General features: G+C 36.3%; 1 protein-coding gene across 7 annotated transcripts in view; it reads right to left on the reverse strand.

The window, feature by feature from the left end:
- COL24A1 (collagen type XXIV alpha 1 chain) overlaps nucleotides 1–22,403 on the reverse strand; it is a 386,758-nt gene that overhangs the window by 148,530 nt on the left and 215,825 nt on the right. For all 7 annotated transcript variants that reach the window (XM_031650448.1, XM_031650446.1, XM_021943525.2 and 4 more), the window contains 4 exons: nucleotides 7,758–7,811; nucleotides 6,367–6,420; nucleotides 5,043–5,096; nucleotides 3,642–3,695 (listed from right to left, as the gene is read on the reverse strand). In XM_031650448.1, the coding sequence (XP_031506308.1) occupies nucleotides 3,642–3,695; nucleotides 5,043–5,096; nucleotides 6,367–6,420; nucleotides 7,758–7,811 (216 nt within the window). The remainder of the gene's footprint in view (nucleotides 1–3,641; nucleotides 3,696–5,042; nucleotides 5,097–6,366; nucleotides 6,421–7,757; nucleotides 7,812–22,403) is intronic.

Consider the following 22,403-nt stretch of genomic DNA (forward strand, 5'->3'; position numbering starts at 1 on the left):
CTTAGGAAAATTAAAGTTGGCTGCACTGAGCTGTATTAGTAAGTTCTCATAGCAGAAATAAAAATTTGATAGCTCAGCTACATGAACTAAGCATGTTTTGTGAAATAAATGCTACTTGAATTATAGGCAATAACTAAATTCACAAATGCTCAATTTACAGAACCACTACTTCATATGAATGTTAACATCACTCACGTGCCTAACTAATTAGGCCTAGCAGTCTTTTCTGGCTCATGATTTATACAGCTGAAACAAAATGTTCTATTAAGCAAAAACTAACATTATCAGTGATTTTAAGGAAAAAAAATCTTTTGATTCTATTCTTGTTATAAACTATTTCAGGAGAAGAAACCACAGAGGAAGGTCCGGCTTATCATCTGGAGTGCTTCAGTATCGAATCTAGCTTTGAATCTAAATTTGAAAATTGAGGACTGCTTACCACTATATGGTAAGCATTTCCTTGAAGGGACAAATTTCAGAATTTCTATAGGCAGATCAATTTTACCTCCTCCATAGAAAACCTTAAAACATTACATATTTTTAATATAGTTATTTTAATCTTTCCCTCCCATTTAAATCTTAAGCAGCATAGTCTGAATAAAAATACTCAGTTGCATGCCTCTACACTGCCCCTCTAGAGAAACAGTGCAAACTTAAACGTGTCTCATGGTCCTTGCCAATTCATGGTCAAGAAAAAAGATGAGGTTAACTTGCTCTGTGTCATCTCTCCTGAACTTGCTCTGTGTCATCTCTCCTGTTTGGGTAGCTGGACACAGAGGCGTGTAATGGAGTGATACCAGGGGATCGGCTGCCTAGCTCTGAAGAGTTCAATTATAGCTGATGTTGTGCTGATTTCTAGTGACCCAAGAGGCTAAACCACTGTCTTTCTGGTACTGAATTAGAGAATCTGCTAGCGTATATTGTCTACATAAGGGACGTGATTTTGTGTATTATATTAGTTAGCTTTGGTATATTAAGTTATTTCATTTTATTTAATTATTCTTCAGCTAAACATGCAGGGTAGAAACAAAGCTTAGAGTATGTAGGATAAATAATAATACTTTAAAGTTTATGCCATGTTTCTCATCTAAGAACCTCTGTAAGAATGATATTTTTAGTCAATCCTGTTATCTTTTTCAGCTATATAAAAGGCAGGATTACTTAGGCTGTTTCTTGAGATGGTAGGACATTAGTGTTTGTTTGGGTTTTTCCTGTTCTTTGGAAAAATTGCAATATTGCCTGATCCTTCAAAAGCCATTAGACTGTAAAATCTATGTGATTTAGATCTAAGAGATAATTAAGTCTAGAATCTTCCATGGTATTAATAGTGTTTGACAAATTGCAGGGAATCAGTAAATGTTAGATAGCTGTATGGTGGATGGATGGGCAGGAGAGAAGCAGATAGGAAGCAGACTCCTTGGAGTAGTCTTACCCTTCATGATGGTCATAGGGCAATATGTTAACAGCATAAATCACAGTCAGAACAGCAAGAGAGTATAAGTACCAGTTCCATAATGAAAAGTCTCTATGTGGTCTCTGTGCAAATGTACTTAGGCAGAGCTTCCCTCCAACATACTATGACACATATTTGCCACAAAGAGATTACAGGTGTGCTGAAAATAGTGCCCTCCTCAGTCTTTGGGGTGGCAAGGAAAGGCCAGACACAGGAATCTGCAGCTAGGTACCCTTTTCATTTATCTCAGTAGGCTGGACCAATATTCTCATTTTTTTGTGAGTGAAAAACATTGGGAAGAATGGGTCTAGAGTATTGGGATTACAGCCCTAGTGGGAAATGGATTGAAGAGAGAAGAGAGTAAAAACAGGAATATATCAGTGGCTACCAGAAGGGAACGTCCCTACTATTTTCTTTCTCAAATATTCTGGTCTTCAGTCCTTTTTTTGTATACCCAATGTCCATTGTTTACCTAAAATAGTCGTTCAGTAAAGAAAGCGCTCTCTCTCTCTCTCTCTCTCTCAAGCCCTTATTTCTAAACAAAGCTTCCTTGTTGGATCCTGGGTAAAAATTTTAAAAATGATGAAGAACTATTTAGGGAGAGAATCAGTAAAATGTATTTGAAGGATGTGAAGAAAATAGATCCTTGGGGAGGTAGGAATTGATGACAAAGTCTCAAATCAGGAAACAGTAATAGGATCCTGGTGAAGTTAGAAAACTGCAGAACAAATGAACTTCCCATATGACTTAATGAGACAGCACAAAGTGGTTTAGGAAAAGACTGTGCTTAGATACACAGCTTCTGCCTAAGGACTCAAATTACTTAATTAACAGAAGGAGCAAATAAGTATTTCTTCTTTTTTTCATCTGTCACAAATTGGTTGAACTTTCCCATTATGACTAATACAAAGTTGAATAAACACATTTGACCTAAGTAAGTATTGAATGCTGGCAGGGTACTATCCAGTAAATGGCAGTTTGGGTACAAATCATTTATCATTATTTTTTATTTTATTTTAAATCTCATTTGGGCTAATATATTAGAGATGTGACTATAGAGTATAAATCTGGAACCCAGGAAGGAAAATAGTTTTTCAGAAAAGAAACAATAATAAAGGCAAATCTGCTCTCTTTCTTCAAGCTTCACTGAAAACACAGGACATGACTTTAAAGTCATTACTTCAAACTGGGAATTCATTAACAGCCTCCTCCCATTTGCCAACTGGAACTGGAAAACTGCAGGTTTTTTTTTTTTTTTTTTTTTTTTTTAAATCATGGTTAGGTAGAGGATATTTTTAGAATTTTAAAATATTTTCTTCATCAGCTCTAAAATTTAAATCAAGGTAAGGTCAAGGCATAACACAGAATCCTTAAAGCCCACATATCCAAATTTATTTTAAAAATACTCCCTGATATTCCATATGGTATTGAATAGCATGGGCTTTGGAGTCAGACACACTAAGGTTTGAATACTGGTTGTGCCATTTCTATGTGTGTCTATAGAGGCCATATACTTAAACTTTGAGAGCCCCGGTTTCCTCAACTATAATATCTAAGATATAATATCTCTCCCTTTTGGGTGGTTTTGAGTATTGAGATAATATATGAAAAAGTGTCTGGCATGTGACAGGCATGCAGTAAATAGTGGCTCTTATTTCTTTAAAAAGGATTTAATGTTTAAGATACAACTTAAAGAGATGAAGATTTGTCATTTAATTCTGTATACATAATTATTAGACAATGATGATAATAACTTTGATTTATAATTAAGAAGCTCTTATTCATCTTGTGTATCTTTGTTCCACTTCTTATTGCTCTTTATTTTGTCATGATGTCATTTTTCCTTGCTATGTAAGTCTGTAGAGAAATGATTCATTTAAAGATCTTCACATTTACCATTCTCTCAAAGAATAGAATTGGAGGTTGGGAATAAGAAACAAGAATTCTATATGAGTTAGTGATATACATAAAAATTCAAATAGAAAAGTGTGATTTTATAACTACAAATGATTATGAGTCATATTTCAATTAACGTAGGGCATTCATTTAATATAATGAAAATAGAAAAAAACCTGACAAGATCTAAGCAGAATTCTAGAAGGTATGATGCTATTTTTGTTGCACATTTTCCACTATTTATGAAGTAATTTGGGGAGTGTTAATGTACTTTTTCCCACAGATTACTTACTCTTTGTCCTTTAGGACCTTGACTCCCAGGTGGTCCTCTTGCCCCCACATGACCCTATATGTTGTAAATTTAAAAATCAGTTGTACAATTCACAAGAATACTATCAGAATAATAGCCATAATCTTTCTTATAACATATATCATTCTCCCAGGACATTCTTAAAATTGATTAGTCTTCCTTAAAAATATGATTTAATCATACTGCCCTCTACCAATATTCTACTTTTGAAATATTCTACTCTTTGGACAAATTTAATAACTGGGTGTTTATGCCCTGAACAAAAAAATGGAGAAGCCTTTAATATTCACTGACCAAGTTGTTTTCAGAAGGCACACATATGGAGTGATGGAGAAAGGAGATATCCATTCAGCTAGTCAGACCAGTCTATTCTGCCTGGCCCATCAAAAAAGCAATGGCTATCATGGTAATATTTCTTTACTATTATTCTAGACATTTATGATAATCCCATCACATAAAAAATAGTTTTTTTGTTATAAAAATGCCACAAAATGTTCCAAATTAATATGCTATAAAAATAGCCTGCAATGGAGATTAAGTTGCTATTTATTATTAAGTCAATTACAATGAATTATTTTTATAGCTATAGTCTTTAATCAAGACTCAGCTGGAAAACAAAATTTATCTGTTAACCTAAGGTAGATAAAAATGAAGTAAACTTCAGTACTTCAAATTTATTTATTATTTTATATGACTAACGAGATCAGTAACTGTTCTTGAGACTAGTCTTCCTAAATTTAAAAGCCAACAACATATTTACAAATATACTAGAAAATCAGGCTTATTTTTAAAACAGAAGCTTCACAAACAATAAGTTTTCACTGATAAGAAAAGTTCTGCTCAGGGGATCCTACAGGCTGATCTTTTTCATATTTTAAGTTCACAATAGCTGTAAGATTCTGATAAGCAAAATTAATTTAGGGGAAACATTTCATTATCTTTTTGTAAACAAATGGAATATTTTCAATACCCCAATTTTTGTTTAATAAATATATTTTTATGAATTTTATCTGGTTGTGTGAAAATATTTACAAATTTCTAAGAAAAACATGTTAGAACTTACACTTATGATTTATTTATCCAATTGGTCTCACTTTTAATCTTACTAATCCTGTTTCCTTATATGTGGTTATTCAAAAGAAACTTCAAAGCATTTTAGCTTAGGTTGTAGGACTGAAATTGATTATATACCAAGTAGAGGTAAGGAAGTTCAAGATATCACGACAAATTCAAGAGTGTTTTGTATAGTTGGGAGAGAAGCAGTCTCCACTAGTTTACACATGACTTACTTTGAATAAAAACCAACAATAAAGCGTAACAATTGATGAGTTTAAATTAAAATACACACTCTAGAAGGAATCATAAAGTCTTTCCTGTACTTACAGGTAATCCCAATGGACCAATAGGTCCTGGAACCCCAGGAGGACCTGGATATCCCTATAATTTAAGGAAAATATTTAAAAAGTAAAATACTTATTACTTTAAAATATTTTCATTGAAGACAAACCAGTAAATTATAAACAACAATAAAAAGGGATAATTTGACCAAGATATGAAAGGCCACAGTAAATGTTCTGCAGACAGACCATAGAAATAAAAAATATATTTTATGTAGTTTTATTTACATAGGAACTATATATTCCATTTATTAGAAGGTTTTTGCCTAGACAAGAAAATTGCTAGCCAGAATCACATACTACAGCCTATTTATAAGAGAACATTCATTTCATTTTACTGAAGATCATGTTATCTTATCCATGGATATACGTTATGCTATATAGGTTATGAAACTATATCCTTTTCAGAGAGGTCCAGGAGCTCTCTAATTAAGGAATGTAAATGTGTACAAATATTCTAGCATTTCAAACTTTAGAAGGACCACACACTTTATGGTATTAACACTGATTCAGAAAATGCCTTAGGAGGTAATGATTCTTGAAGTTGATTAGTCTTATAGGCATGCTGAATTTCCTAGCTGACAGCAACTGGAAATAGCATAGCTAAAACAACAACAACTTATAGGACTTTTCTGATAATATAGAAGTTAGTTAAAATCAATTTGGGGACAGTATTATGTGCCACCAGATCCATTACAAGGTATTTTCTGTATGGAAGATCCTTTTATTGATGATAATCATTCACTCTAGTTCCTGCCATACTTAGAACACTATTTAGTAAGTTAAAAAGATGCAACTCAGATATCAAATTTGTCAACTATTTCCTATATTAAAAATGTAAGAGAATAAGATGAATTCTGGGTTCAGAGCTCTCACATGCCAAGAAAACTACATCATGACCACAAACTCACGGAAGAATGGCAATGATGATGTGCATCATATCAACTATAAGCTGTGGAAGAATAAGTAGAATTCTAATTTTAAAAGGTGAAAGATTTATACAATCTGAAGAGAAACCAGAGTATGCAAAATTCTAATTGAATTTTCTTCTTCATCCATTGTAGCAAATTGTGGTGGTGAAGTTCCTCTCCTAAAACTAGAATCATTTGACTAAGCCATCTCATTTACATGCTTTTAAGTACCTTAATATCACATAGCATTCTGGGAGATAAACCATTTAAAAAGAAAATTCTATGGGAAATTTAACATTTTTTACTCAGTTAAATTCCAACCCAGGCAATTCCATCTCTGGAATGCCTTACTTTTATTACGTTCTTTGGAAACATATTTTTCAATCACTGAGCTCTTACCATAACACCCTTTTCCCCCTGGGGACCTAGTGGGCCTGGACTTCCACGTTCTCCCTTTTAAGAGAACAAAGAAAAAAAAAGTAACATAGAGATTAGTCATGGCTGAGCTAAGCCTAGAAAGAAAAACTGTCAGCCAGAATCATGTCTTACATGCATACCTCATTCTTATTTCCAATAATTTTTAAATTTACAAATTTGGCACTTTTATCTTAAAATGGTTAGACTTTTAATAAAATTATCTTAAGATGTTTTTCGGAGAAAAATATTAAAGGCCTTATTAAAATGAAGAAAATAGAAATTATGGATAAACAAGACCTAAAAGTGAGCATGTATCATATGTTAAATTTTTGTAAGAAATGCTTACTATTTTATGAGACATACAAAATATGAGAATAGTAAAAGTATCAAAGCATATTAAAATTTAACAAATAAGTGTAACCATTTAAGAAAATTTTATTTTATAGTCTGCCTACCACAATTAAGTGCCATAAGAAATAATTCTGGAAGATCATGTCATAGCAGCTTAAAAAGACCAAACTGATTCACATTAAAATTCTCAAGAGTATCAAAATTTTAGCATAGAAGATTTAACTCAGCACAGAAATAACTGAGTGAAAAAAAATTGTAACGCTAATTTTTTAAACTGCACTCATATTTTGTTACATTGTTAGTAAAAAAAAATCAATAAATATATATTATGTAGTACTTAAGTAATTGAGAATGTAGTACATGAGAGTTAGAAGAGATATTTAAAAAACTTAACTTAGATTCTACCCTCAGTAACTGCAGATATGGTATTAACAGAGATGAAACAACCAGAGAGTAAGTAAATTTTAGACTATGTGGTACTATTCTAAGTCCAGGAAGTGAAGAAATTAGGATGAGAGGAGTCTGTGGACTTCACAGAGGAGATGGGAATTCAGCTGAGTCCAACAGTTTGGTTTTGAAAAAACAGAGGGAAGAAGAGAGGATATTTTAGTTCAAGAAAATAGTAAGGATGGGAATAGGAATAAGAACCAAGCACAAGATGGGGAGAGAGAAAGGTAAAATGGTAACTTATTCTTCTTTTTCAAAAACTGCTTTCTCTGAAGCCTCTCATAGGAGGCTTGCTCTCGTGAAGTCGATTTAGATAATATTTTCTAGTCAGAAATCTAGACTGTTCTATCTTTTCTCTTCAGATCACATCTTTATAATCAAAAGGGTACTCTGCCCTGTAAAAATTAGAAACCTATGTGCTATTAGCTATATTTCAATATATTTAAGAGATTCAGTAAAGGTAATGTGCTAAAGTTATAAGTGATTTCTAATTAACATAAAAGATCATATGAAAGTCTGTCCTTTGAGTTTAGCCTAGAATTCGTCCTATAAAACAAAATAATTTAAAAAATTACCTTTTCGCCAATGCTTCCAGTTGTCCCAACTTCTCCAGGTAAGCCAACAGGTCCCTTTTAGGAAAAAAAAAATAACAGTAAATACACACATATTGCATTGCTATTGTAGTACCTGGGTCTTAAATCACCTGTAATCACTATGTTTCTTTCTAACTTATCCTAAATGTTATCTTGGAGTAAAATCCCTCCCTGTATAGCTATGCAGTTTGTGACTTCATATCAGAATTAATTTATTCAGCCAATCAACAAAAATATATCCGTGCCTAAAATATAACAGGCACAATGCTGGGAGGCAATGAGTTTCAAATCCACAGTTGCTGTCCATGTGGAACTGACAGTCTACCAGATTTTATAAAACCCCTGAAGTTTTCATACCTGTTTGATGTAGATATATTAGTTTAAGAAATCATTTCTGCAACTACCTTCTTTGAAAATCCCTCAATATACGAGGGGACAGAACATGCCTATCATTCCTTCATCCTCTCAAGAAATATTTGGTGCCTACTCTGTGCCAGGCACTGTGATGGTGGCTAAGATTTCATTAGTGAGGAAGACAAATCTAGGCCCTGCCCTTATGAGGCAAAAAGTCTTGTAACAGGGAGACAAAAGCAGCTAAATTAAAAGTTAAATTATTATAAATTCTGACCTAAGCTCATAAAGGAAACAATAATATTGCTGAAGAGGAGAATAAAAGAGAAGACCTATTCTAGCACAGATGGTCAGGGAAGACTGAGGCCTGACATTTAATACGAAATCTGAGTAATAATAAGAGGCCAGCCAGCCAAACAAAGAAGGGAGGACGAATATTCTAGGTAGAGTAAATAGCTTGAGTAAAGAATGAATTTGATTTGCTAGAAGAAGTTAAAGAAGGTAATCAGTTACACCACTTCAGAGTGAACACGTCTCAGGGTTTTTCTATCTTTGTCTTTACGGATTCTCGATTATTTCTCCTTCAAACAGTATAGAAAGCAAAATGAGTAACACAGAACAAGCTTGACAAGAACATAATCTCTTCCCTGACTGTCTTAAATCATAAACAGTTACTTTCTGCTTTTATTTAAAGACATCTGAAACATTTTTTTCAATAGCTACCATACAAAGACCTTGCTTAGATAGATTCTCATACAATAATATATATTAGCACACAGAAAGCACTGACTCATGAAAAATGGCTTGTCGTTTATCTAGTGCATTCAGCATGATTTTACCCTTACAGATATCTATCTATCTATCTATCTATCTATCTATCTATCTATCTATCTATCTATCTATCTATCCATCCATCCATCTAATGATCCCAAGTACAATAACATATATTAAGTGTTTTCTATGTGCCTCATTTAATCTTCGCAACCACCAGACAGAGTAGCATTATTATGATTCCCCTTTGACAGATGAGGCAGATGAATTAAGCAGTTTGCTGAGGCAGATGAGGTTAAATGGTATGGATGAGTTTAAGTGGCTATTGAGCACTTGAAATGTGGCTAGTGCAAATTGACACATACTGTAAATGTAAAAGACACCAGATTTTGAAGACTTATCATAGAAATAATGCAACATAGCTAACTAATGATTGCTTACATCAATTACATATTAAAATGATAATGATTTGATATATTAGTGTAAATGAAATATTACTAAAATCAGTTCACCTCTTTATTTTTATCGTTTTTAAGGTGGCTACTAGAAAATTTAAAATTATATATGTGGCTTACAATTTTGACTTGCATTACATGTCTATTGGACAGCACTGATGTATACTCTTAGGCACTATGCTAGTATTATTGCTTAAATCTAGTTGGAAGTGATTTAATAATTTGTTTCTGTGGTTTTTAAGTGTAAGAGACTGAACACTTTCATTCTGAGACAATCTGTGATCAATGTTCATGCCCATGGAATTCACTGGTCTCGCTGTGTTCTCCATCATTCTGAGACAGCTGGTTTGATAAAATGGTGAAATGACATTTTTAAGACTCAGTTCCAAGGCCAGCTAGGTGACAATACCTTGCAGGGCTGGGACAAGGCTTTCCAGAAGGCTGTATATGCTCTGAATCAGTGTCCAATATATGGTGCTGTTTCTCCTATATATCCTAGGATTTTGGGGGCCAGGAATCAAGGGGTGGAAATGGGAATGGTACTACTCACTATTACCCCTAGTCATCCACTAGAAAATTTTTTGTTTCTGCTCATGCTCTGCTGGACTAGAGGTCTGTTCCAGAAGGAGGAATGCTTCCACCAGGACACACAACAATGATTCACTGAACTAGAAGTTAAGACTGCCATCCAGCCACTTTGGGTTTCTTATGCTCCTGAATCAACAGGCAAAGAAGGGAGTTACTGTGTTGGCTATGTTGCTTGATTCTGCCTCCCACAGGGAAACTGGACTACTAAATACAGGAGATCCCTTAGGGTACTTCTTAATATCACCATGCTCTGTGATTAAGGTCAATGGAAAATTCGAACAACCCAGTTCAGGCTGGACTACTAGTGGCCCAAATTCTTTAGGAATGAAGGTTTGGGTCACCCCATGTCTTAGTCCATTCAGGCTACTGTAACAAAAATACTGCAGGCTGGGTGACTTTAACAACAAACATTTATTTCCCACAGTGTTGGAGGCTTAGAAGTCTAAGATCAATGCACCAGTAGATTCAGTGTCTGGTGAGGGCCTGTTTCCTGGTTCATAGATGGCAGAGCCCTCATGACCTAATCATCTCCCAAGGTCTACACCTCTTTATACTCACATTGGTCATTAGAATTTCAACATATGAATTTTGCAGAGGATAAAAACATTCAGTTCATAATACCCCACCAGGTACAGATCCCAACTAGCTGAGGTGCTTGCTGATGGCAAAGGGAATAAAGAATGGGTAGTGGAGAAGGTAGTTTTAAATAACAGCTATGGCCATGTGACCAGTTACAGAAATGAAGACTATAATTGTCGTATTTCATCATTATTTTGTCGTGAATGTGTGTGTGTGTGTGCGTGTGTGCAGCGATTATCTTTGGTTCTTTTCTACTCATTTCTTTTTTTCTTTTCTTTCTTTCTTTCTTTCTTTTTTTTTTTTTTTGAGACCGAGTCTTGCTCTTTCACCCAGGCTGGAGTGCAATGGCGCAATCCTGGCTCACAGCAACCTCCGTCTCCTGGCTTCAAGCGATTCTCCTGCCTCCAAGCGATTCTCCTGCCTCAGCCTCCTGAATGGCTGGGATTACAGGTGTGCACCACCATGCCCAACTAAATTTTGTATTTTCAGTAGATACAAGGTTTCACCATTTTGGACAGGCTGGTCTTGAACTCTTGACCTCAAGTGATCTGCCCACCTCAGCCTCCCAAAGTATTGGAATTACAGGTGTAAGCCACCATTCCTGGCCTCTCATTTCTTTATCACATAACATAAGATGTATTGACCTTATAACATGGTATCTAGGTATGGTTAATTTTACATCACAGTATTTAAGTTACAGGTTATAAAGGAGAAGAGTAAACGTCACTCAAGGACTTTACATCCTCTTTTGGAAAAGAGGTTAGCGAGTTTTTGGTTACTTGCGGGATAATGATACCATGTTAGGCAGAATTATGATCTTGTTATTGTCTTTATTTGAAAGTTAAATATGGTTTAAAGAGATGTATTTGGGGGTCAACTTGACAATAGGGAGGGCTGTCATGATTAATTTTATGTGTTGAGGTCACTGGGTCACGGAGTGCTCAGATATTTGGCTAAACACTATTCCTGAGTGTGTGTTGTTTTTAGGTGAGATTAGCATTTAAATAGGTAAACTGACTAAAGCAGATTGCCTTCCCCAGTGTGGGTAGGCATTGTCCAATCTGTTGAGGATCTGAAAAAAACAAAAAGGCAAAGGAAAGGAAACTTTTCTTTCCGTCTGATTGCTTAAGCTGGGATATCAGTCTTCTCCTGTCTTTGAACTAGAACAGCCTTGGCTCCTAGTTCTCAAGCCTTTGGACTTGGAATAGAATTTAAATAATCAGTGCTCTAGGTCTCAGGCCTGTGGACTCTGATAGAACCTGTACTGTCAATTCTTCTGGTTCTCAGGCCTTTGAACTTGGACTGGAACTATAGTGGATTTCTAGGATCTCCTGTTCGCAGATGGAAGATTGTGGGATTCTTTTTTTTTTAGCCCCCACAATCACGTTAGCCAATTCTTTATAAGAAATCAATCTATCCATATCTATATCTTGTTGGTTCTGTTTCTCTGGAAAACCCTAACTAATACTGCCAATCAAATCTGAGTAGGAAAAATGAAATAGAGCTATCTGTTGTGAGACAGTGAAAAAAATGACAGAAACTGAACACAAACTAGTGAAACTATTGGGAAAAAAATCATTTTTCTTTTTCTTTTTTTCTTTTCTTTTCTTTCTTTTTTTTTTTTTTTTAATGAGACAGAGTCTTGCTCTGTCGCCTGGGCTAGAGTGCAGTGGTATGATCTTGGTTCACTGCAACTTCAGCCTCCTGGGTTCATGCAATTCTCCTGCCTCAGCCTCCTGAGTAGCTGGTACTACAGGCGCATGTCACCATGCCTGGCTAATTTTTTTTTTGTTTTTGTTTTTGGCAGAGATGGAGTTTCACCATGTCGGCCAGGCTGGTCTCGAACTCTAGACTTCAAGTGATCCAACCGCCTCGGCCTCCCAAACTGATAAATCCTTTTTCTAAGACATATGATCTAGGGGAGTGAATGGAGTAGGCTCGTTTAGCTTATCCCATGTGCACCAGAACAATATCACCTACAAATGTATTCTGCTTAGCCTATAGCATTTACTAAACTGAACTAGGTAAAAACATTTAAAAATCTGGATATTTTACATATAAATACTTTATATATAAAGATTTAGAAAATTATTAGCTTCAGATGACCTAGCAAATGTAGACAAACATTCTCAAAGGCAAATATTAGATAGAACTAAGTAACTGTTGTACTGTTGAGATCCAGATGCACTCTTTACTTCACTATTCCCTATTGTCTCTTACACATGGCCCATTTTACTTACTTATACTATTGCCTGGTCCCAATAGGGCAACTGAGTTTTTTATTTCATGTAAGTATTAAAAGGTGCAGTCAGTCAAAAGGGCATAACTGGAAGACAGAGGTTCTCACTAAAAAGTAGACAGTTCACAGGATTCCAGCCATGTCCATGGGTTATCTTTAATAAAACTTAAAGTTGGTGAACATAGATTAAAAATGGTTTCCTTGCAGCCTAGGCAACATAGGGAGACCCCATCTCTAAAAATAATCTACACGTAGTAATAATAAAATTAGCTGGGTGGGGCAACACGTTCCTGTAGTCCCAGCTACTCACAAAGCTGAGGTGGGAGGATTGCTTGGACTCAAGAGGTCAAGGTTGCAGTAAGCCTGGGTGACAGAGCAAGACCCTGTCTCCAAAATACATAAAAAGCAAAATGCACTATTTCAGTACCTTAAAAAGTCTAGCCAAAACATATGTAAAATCTGATAATACCACAAGTGTTGGCTAGAATGTAAGGAAAGAAGAATTCAAAATATACAGCAGGAAATAGCAGAAAATGGTATAAATTGGTACAATCACTTTGGAGAACAATTTATTATATATAGTGAAATTGAAGATGCACCTAACCTACAACTTAGCACTTCTAGTTGTTGACATGGAATTCTACTTTCGCATGTATGTACTAGGAGACATAGAGAAAGACGTTCATTGCTGTATTATTTAAGTACAAAAGTAGAATCATCGGCATTATTAGTATGGACACAGATAAACTAAAATGCATTCATACAATAAAGAAAACTCTTGAATGACCAATACTGAGAAATAAACAAAAAACCTCAACACCAGCTAAAATTAATAGACCAGATCTATATGTATCAATGTGGATAAACATTTTAGGAATATAATGTTGAGTGAGAAAACTGCATAAATCCTTTTCAAAAGGATACATCACTATGTGTTTTGTGCAAAATTTTGAAATGCATACAATAATAATCTAATTTCTTACTGGCATAAGACACATGGAAATTACATATACAACTTCAGGATAAGGGCTAATGTCTGTATGTAGAGTGGTGGCTCACTATTTTTTTACTTTGAATTTCCCTGATAACTAGTTTCTCTGAGTCTGAACTTCTATTCATTTACATGTTCACATTTTGGACTTTTTCTGTGTAATTCTTATCCATGTCCTTTGCTCAATTTATTTTTTCCCATTAAGATTTCCCATATTTTCTTGATGATTTTCAGGAATTTTTATATTTTTAAAGTATAAGCTTCTTATTGTTTTTTTATATAAAATTTTTTAATATACAATTTTATTTTATTTATTTATTTTATTTTGAGATGGAGTCTAGCTCTGTCGCCTAGGCTGGAGTGCAGTGGCATGATCTCGGCTCACTGTAACCTTTGCCTCCCAGGTTCAGGTTGATCCTGCCACCTCAGCCTCCAACCTCAGCCTCCTGAGTAGCTGGGACTACAGGCATGCACCACGATGCCCAGCTAATTTTTTTGTAGTTTTTAGTACAGATGGGGTTTCACCATGTTGGCCAAGCTGGTCTCAAACTCCTGACCTCAGGTGATCTGCCCGCCTTGGCCTTCCAAAGTGCCTTGGCTTTCCAAAGTGCTGGGATTACAGGCATGAGCCACCATGACTGAACCTTATTGGTTTTAGATGTTCTAAATTCCTTCTTGTGATCACTCACCTGTGAAATTATTTTTGGCATCTTTCATTGACAAGAAGTCCTTAATTTTTATGTAGCCATATCCAGTGCCTTTTTTTTTTTTTTTGCCTTATGATTTGTATTTTCTGGATCTTGTTTAAGAAGGCTTTCCTTATTTCTATGTCATTAAAGAACGTTCTTTTCTATTGGTGTTAACTTTTCTATTTAGGTCTTTAATCCATCTGGAGTTCATTTTTCACATGGTATAAGATAGGGACCCAGTTTTGTTTTTTTGCATACAGGGACACAGTTTTCCAAATACTATCTATTCAATACTATTTCTTACCCACCCATTGGTTTATGGTGCCATTCTTCTCTCATACATGGCTTATTTCTAAGCTTTCTATTCTATCTTATTGATGATTTGTCTGTCTGTCTCCCTTTGTAAATTTCTCTCATTCCATTTTTCTAATGTTTTTCAGCTGTCTCTACTACAGACTGAAAATCAGCATACCAACAAAGGTTTATATCAGTGGTAAGGAATCTGAACATATAGGCTTTAAACTATTCAGTCTTTAAATCTATATTACCCTTTGAAATGGTCTACACACTTGGAAATAATAGGTGAATTAAACAAAGACATTCAAAGCTGAGGTCTGCCAAATTTCATGAAATCTAAGATATCATGGATTGTAAGATACACCGATATTTTTTTAAATCTCTGAATAGAGAAAAAAGTCTCCCAAGCAATTGTAATTTACCACTGATCGTGAGAAATATCTCAATTTTTAAAATGTTAAAATGTGAAAAGAAAAAATGGTATGGTAGATTGTTTTACTGTTCAAACATTCACTGCTCCTTTCTGTGGAAGGATTATATCTCCCTATGCTACTGATGTCAGACTTGGCCATATAATTTGGAGTGCCCCTTACCATGGGAGGAATATACTCCTGCATCCTATTAATGCCATTCTTCTCTATGTAACATGTAACTTCAAATAAATAGAAAGTGAACGTGACATGTGCCAATTTTTTTTTTAAGTCAGTTTCTTTTTTCCTTTCCCCATGAGACTAAACATGTTCCACATAGGCACTGACCCTTAAGCCTGAGTCTCCGAATGCAGATGACATGTAACAGGGTCACAGCCAACCCACAGTGTACAGAATGCAAGTAAGAAATAAACTTTTATTATTGTAAACCACTAATACATTCAGGCTGTTTCTTTCTGCAGCATAATTTAGCCTAAACTGACTGATGCAATATGCCCTATTAAACCGATATGACATGGCAGTTATTAACAGGAGAAGCATGTGGTTTTCTCCACTTTTATCCCAAGTGCTAATGACCCTAAGAGGTAGGTGGAGTCACAAGAAAGAGGGAGCCTGGGCCAGGCATGGTGGCCTATGCCTGTAATCCCAGCACTTTGGGAGGTTAAGGCAGGAGGATTGCTTGAAGCCAGGAGTTCAAGATCAGCCTGGGCAACAAAGTGAGACCCTGTCTCTACAAAAAAAGAAAAATTAAAAATTAGCTAGGTGTGGGGGCCTGTGTCTGTAGTCCCAGCTACTCAGAGGGCTGGGATGGGAGGCTTGAGCCCTGGAGTTGGAGGCTGCAGTGCAGCTATGATTGCATCACTGCATTCCAGCCTGGGTGACTCAGTGAGACCCTGTCTCTTAAAAAAAATTAAAACCACCACCACCACCACCACCACCACCACCACCATCAAGAGAGAGCGCCTGGTTTTCTTAATCAACGTGTAGGGGAGAGCTACTTAGGAACACCTTCACCAGACAATTAACGTGGGCAAAAATAACTTTCTGTCATGTTAAATCAACAAAAAATATTTAGGTTTATTTGTCATGGCAGTTAGTGTTATCCTAAAAAATACAGTGAATTCAAGTATTAACATAAAATTGAAAACCTTTGAAATCTAGCTCAATTGGTTTATTCAAAAGTTAATCTCACAGAAAGCGTACAATTTCCAGCTTAATACAGTTGCAAATCAATTTCTTCAATAAATGCAAAATGAGCTGAAGAAAATAAAATTAAGCATATTTATTTGTTCATGTAATAGATCCTGTGCTAAGATTTAGCTGGAGAGGATATAAAGACAAGTAAAATATACTAAGGAGTTCAAAATCCAGTAAATTGGAATAAGGTAAATGTATATTTTCTATATGCTAATAGAAGAAAAAGTAAAATAATATCTAACACAGAGGCAGAAGAGATTATATCTGGTTGAAAACATAAGAAAGGACTTTACAGAGAAGGCAGCGTCTCAGGTATGGTTACACGTTGACATGATGAAATGGTGTAAGTGTATTCAAAGCAGAGGGAATGTTTTGAGCTAAAGATGGGAGGAAGCAAATGATAAAACATTTGCAAACACAAAGTTAATCCACATTGTCTGGGATACAGAATATGTGTAGGGGAATAGGCTGGGATAGATATATTGGTTATATACTGTAGAGGGCTTTGAATACCAAGTGAGAAATTTGTGTTTGTGGTATCTGCAGAAGAATGTGTGCTTGTAGAAGAATCATTACTGGTTTTCAGTAAAGGAGGAATGTAATCATATCTAGACTTGAATGGGTGGTAATTTAACATCACTGTGTTTAATGTGTACAAATGGGAAAAACAGAAAATAGGAAATAGGACAAACATAAATCATTATAATAGTCCAGATTAAATGTAATGACTGGTATGAAGACAATGATATCATCATTAAAAGAAACAGTAAGCTCAGGAGAAAAGCCACTGTTAGAAGAAAGGTGACGAAGTAAGCCAACAGACAGTTGTGCTCTTAAAGACTCTATCTTGAAATACTGATTTGTGTCTCCATAGAACAATCAATTGTTGAAATCATAAGAATGATGTAGTATGTACACTGATGATAAAACAGGAACAAGAAGAGAATCTAATGAAGATTCACTGGAGGCAAGAGGTAGAAAAAAATTAAAAAAGGAATCACAAAAGAAAGAGTAAAATAGTCATGTTCCATGATGGCCAAATAGGAGTAGCTCTGGTCTGCCACTCTCTGCGTGATCTGCATTTCCAACTGAGGTACCTGGTTCATCTCAATGGGACTGGTTGGACAGTGGGTCAGTGGGTGCAGCCCACGGAGGGTGAGTCGAAGCAGGGTGGGGCATCGCCTCACATGGGAAGTGCAAGGGGTTGGGGAATTTCCCTTTCCTAGCCAAGGGAAGCCATGACAGAATGCACCTGGAAAATTGGGACACTCCTGCCCAAATACTGCACTTCCCCAATGGTCTTAGCAAACGGCACACCAGGAGATTATATCCTGTGCCTGGCTCGGCGGGTCCCACACCCATCGAGCCTTGCTCACTGCTAAAGCAACAGTCTGAGATTGACCTGCGAGGCAGCAGCCTAGCAGAGGGAGGGGCGCCTGCCATTGCTGAGGCTTGAGTAGGTAAACAAAGTGGCCAAGTATACAGGCAGGTGCTCCTCTGGGATGAAGCTTCCAGAGGAAGGATCAGGCAGCAGTATTTGTTGTTCTGCTATATTTACTTTTCTGTAGCCTCCACTGGTGACACCCAAGCAAACAGAGTCTGAAGTGGACCTCCAGCAAACTCCAACAGACCTGCAGCTGAGGGACCTGACGCTTAGAAGGAAAACTAACAAACAGAAAGGAATAGCATCAACCTTAACAAAAAGGACATCCACACTGAAACCCCACCTGTAGGTCACCATCATCAAAGACCAAAGGTAGATAAAACCACAAAGAGCAGAAAAGCTAAAAATTCTAAAAACCAGAGCACCTCTTCTCCTCCAAAGGATTGCAACTCCTCGGCAGCAATTGAACAAAACTGGACAGAGAATGACTTTGATGAGCTGACAGAAGTAGGCTTCAGAAGGTCGGTAATAAAAAACTTCTCCAAGCTAAAGGAGGATGTTCAAACCCATCACAAGGAAGCTAAAAACTTGAAAAATGATTAGACAAATGGCTAACTAGAATAAACAGTGTAGAGAAGACCTTAAATGACCTGATGGAGCTGAAAACCATGGCATGAGAACTACGTGACACATGCACAAGCTTCAATAGCTGATTTGATCAAGTGGAAGAAAGGGTATCAGTGATTGCAGATCAAATTAATGAAATAAAGCTAGAGGAGAAGTTTAGAGATAAAACAGTAAAAAGAAATGAACAAAGCCTCCAAGAAATATGGGACTATGTGAAAAGACCAAATCTACGTTTGATTGGTGTACCTGAAAGTGATGGGGAGAATGGAACCAAGTTGGAATTTTTGGAAACATGACTTGTTTTTGGAAACAAATCAGAGTATTATCCAGGAGAACTTCCCCAACCTAGCAAGGTAGGCCAACATTCAAATTCATGAAATACAGAGAACACCACAAAGATACTCCTTGAGAAGAGCAACCCCAAGACACATAATTGTCAGATTCACCAAGGTTGAAACGAAGGAAAAAATGTTAAGAGCAGCCAGAGAGAAAGATCAGGTTACCCACAAAGGGAAGCCCATCAGACTAACAGCGGATCTCTTGGCAGAAACTCTACAAGCCAGAAGAGAGTGGCGGCCAATATTCAACATTCTTAAAGAAAAGAATTTTCAACCCAGAATTTCATATACAGCCAAACTAAACTTCATAAGTGAAGGAGAAATAAAATCCTTTACAGACAAGCAAATGCTGAGAGATTTTGTCACCACCAGGCCTGCCTTACAAGAGCTCCTGAAGGAAGCACTAAACGTGGAAAGGAATAACTGGTACCAGCCACTGCAAAAACATGCCAAATTGTAAAGACCATCGATGCTAGGAAGAAACTGCATCAACTAATGGGCAAAATAACCAGCTAACATCATAATGACAGGATCAAATTCACACATAACAATATTAACCTTAAATGTAAATGGGCTTAATGCTCCAATTAAAAGACATGGACTGGCAAATTGGATAAAGAGTCAAGACCCATCAGTGTGCTGTATTCAGGAGATCCATGTCACGTGCAGAGATACACATCGGCTCGGAATAAAGGAATGGAGGAAGATCTACCAAGCAAATGGAAAAAAAAAAAAAAAAAAAGCAGGGATTGCAATCCTAGTCTCTGATAAAACAGACTTTAAAACAACAAAGATCAAAAGAGACAAAGAAGGCCATTACACAATGGTAAAGGGATCAATTTAACGAGAAGAGCTGACTATCCTAAATATATATGCACCCAATACAGGAACACCCAGATTCATAAAGCAAGTCCTTAGAGACCTACAAAGAGACTTAGATTCCCACACAATAATAATGGGAGACTTTAACACCTCACTGTCAATATTAGACAGATCAACGAGACAGAGGTTAAAAAGGATATCCAGGACTTCAACTCAGCTCTGCACCAAGTGGACCTAATAGACATCTACAGGACTCTGCATCCCAAATTAACAGAATAGTCATTCTTCTCAGCATCACATTGCACTTATTCCAAAATTGACCACATAGTTGGAAGTAAAGCACTCCTCAGCAAATGTAAAAGAACAGAAATCACAATAAACTGTCTCTCAGACCACATTGGAATCAAAATAGAACTCAGGATTAAGAAACTCACTCAAAACCACACAACTACATGGAAACTGAACAACCGGCTCCTGAATGACTACTGGGTAAACAACAAAATGAAGGCAGAAATAAAGATGTTCTTTGAAACCAATGAGAACAAAGACACAATGTACCAGAATCTCTGGGACACATTTAAAGCAGTGTGTAGAGGGAAATTTATAGCACTAAATGCCCACAAGAGAAAGCAGGAAAGATCTAAAATCGACACCCTAACATCATAATTGAAAGAACACAATAGAGAAGCAAGGGCAAACAAATTCAAAAGCTAGCAGACGGCAAGACATGACTAAGATCAGAGCAGAACTGAAAGAGATAGAGACACAAAAAACCCTTCAAAAAATCAATGAATCCAGGAGCTGGTTTTTTGAAATGATCAACAAAATTGATAGAACACTAGCAAGACTAATAAAGAAGAAAAGAGAGAAGAATCAAACAGATGCAAAAGAAAAGATAAAGGAAATATCCCCACTGATCCCACAGAAATACAAACTACCATCATATAATACGATAAACACTTCTATACAAATCAACTAGAAAATCTGGAAGAAATGGATAAATTCCTGAATACATACACCCTCCCAAGACTAAACCAGCAAGAAGTTGAATCTCTGAATAGACCAATAACATGCTCTGAAATTGAGGCAATAATTAATAGCCTACCAACCAACAAAAGTCCAGGATCAGACGGATTCACAGCCAAATTCAACCAGAGGTACAAGGAAGAGCTGATACCATTCCTTCTGAAACTATTCCAAGCAACAGAAAAAGAGGGACTCCTCCTTAATTAATTTTATGAGGCCAGCATCATCCTGATACCAAAGCCCGGCAGAGACACAACAAAAAAAGAGAATTTTAGACCAATATCCCTGATGAACATCGATGTGAAAATCTTGAACAAAATATTGTCAAACTGAATCCAGCAGCGTATCAAAAAGCTTATCCACCATTATCAAGTTGGCTTCATTCCTGGGTTGCAAGGCTGGTTCAACATACACAAATTAATAAACATAATTCATCACATAAACAGAACCAACAACAAAAACTGCATGATTATCTCAATAGATGCAGAAAAGGCCTTTGACAAACTCAACAGCTCTTTATGCTAAAAACTCTCAATAAACTAGGCAATGATGGGACATATTGCAAAATAATAAGAGCTATTTATAATAAACCCACAGCCAATATCATACTGAATGGGCAAAAACTGGAAGCATTCCCTTTGAAAACTGGCACAAGATAGGGATGCCCTCTCTCACCACCCCTATTCAATATAGTGTTGGAAGTTCTGGCCAGGGCAATCAGGCAAGAGAAAGAAATAAAGGGTATTTAAGTAGGAAAAGAGGAAGTCAAATTGTCCCCGGTTGCAGATGACATGATTGTATATTCAGAAAACTCCATCATCTCAGCCCCAAATTTCCTTAATCTGATAAGCAACTTCAACAAAGTCTCAGGATACAAAATCAGTGTGCAAAAACCATAAGCATTCCTAAACACCAATAATGAACAAACAGCGAGCCATATCATGAGTGGACTCCCATCCACAATTACTTCAAAGAGAATAAAACACCTAGGAATCCAACGTACAAGGCATGTGAAAGACCTCTTCAAGGAGAACTACAAACTACTGCACAACGAAATAAAAGAGGACACAAACAAACTGAAGAACATTCCATGCTCACGGATGGGAAGAATCAATATCGTGATAATGGCCATACTGCCTAAGGTAATTTATAGATTCAATGCCATCCCCATCAAGCTACCAAAGACTTTCTTCACAGAATTGGAAAAAACTAACTTAAAGTTCATATGGAACCAAAAAAGAGCCCTCACTGCCCAGACAATCCTAACCAAAAAGAACACAGCTGGAGGCATCATGCTACCTGACTTCAAACTACACTACAGGCTACAGTAACCAAAACAGCATGGTACTGGTACCAAAACAGAGATACAGAACAATGGAACAGAACAGAGACCTCAGAAATAACACCACACATCTACAACCATTTGATCTTTGACAAACCTGAGAAAAACAAGAAATGGGGAAAGGATTCCCTATTTAATAAACGGTGCTAGGAAAACTGGCTTGCCATATGTAGAAAGCTGAAACTGGATCCCTTCCTTATATCTTATACAAAAATTAATTCAAGATGGATTAAAGACTTAAATGTCAGACCTAAAACCATAAAAACCCTAGAAGAAAACCTAGGCAATATCATCCAGGCCATAGGCATGGACCTATGACTTCATGACTTAAACACCAAAAGCAATGGTAACAAAAGCCAAAATAGACAAATGGGATCTGATTAAACTAAAGAGCTTCTGCACAGCAAAAGAAACTACCATCAGAATGAACAGGCAACCTACAGAATGGGAGAAAATTTCTGTGATCTACCCATCTGACAAAGGGCTAATATCCAGATTCTA

The sequence above is a fragment of the Papio anubis genome, chromosome 1 (genome assembly GCF_008728515.1).
Source record: "Papio anubis isolate 15944 chromosome 1, Panubis1.0, whole genome shotgun sequence".
NCBI lineage: Eukaryota > Metazoa > Chordata > Mammalia > Primates > Cercopithecidae > Papio > Papio anubis.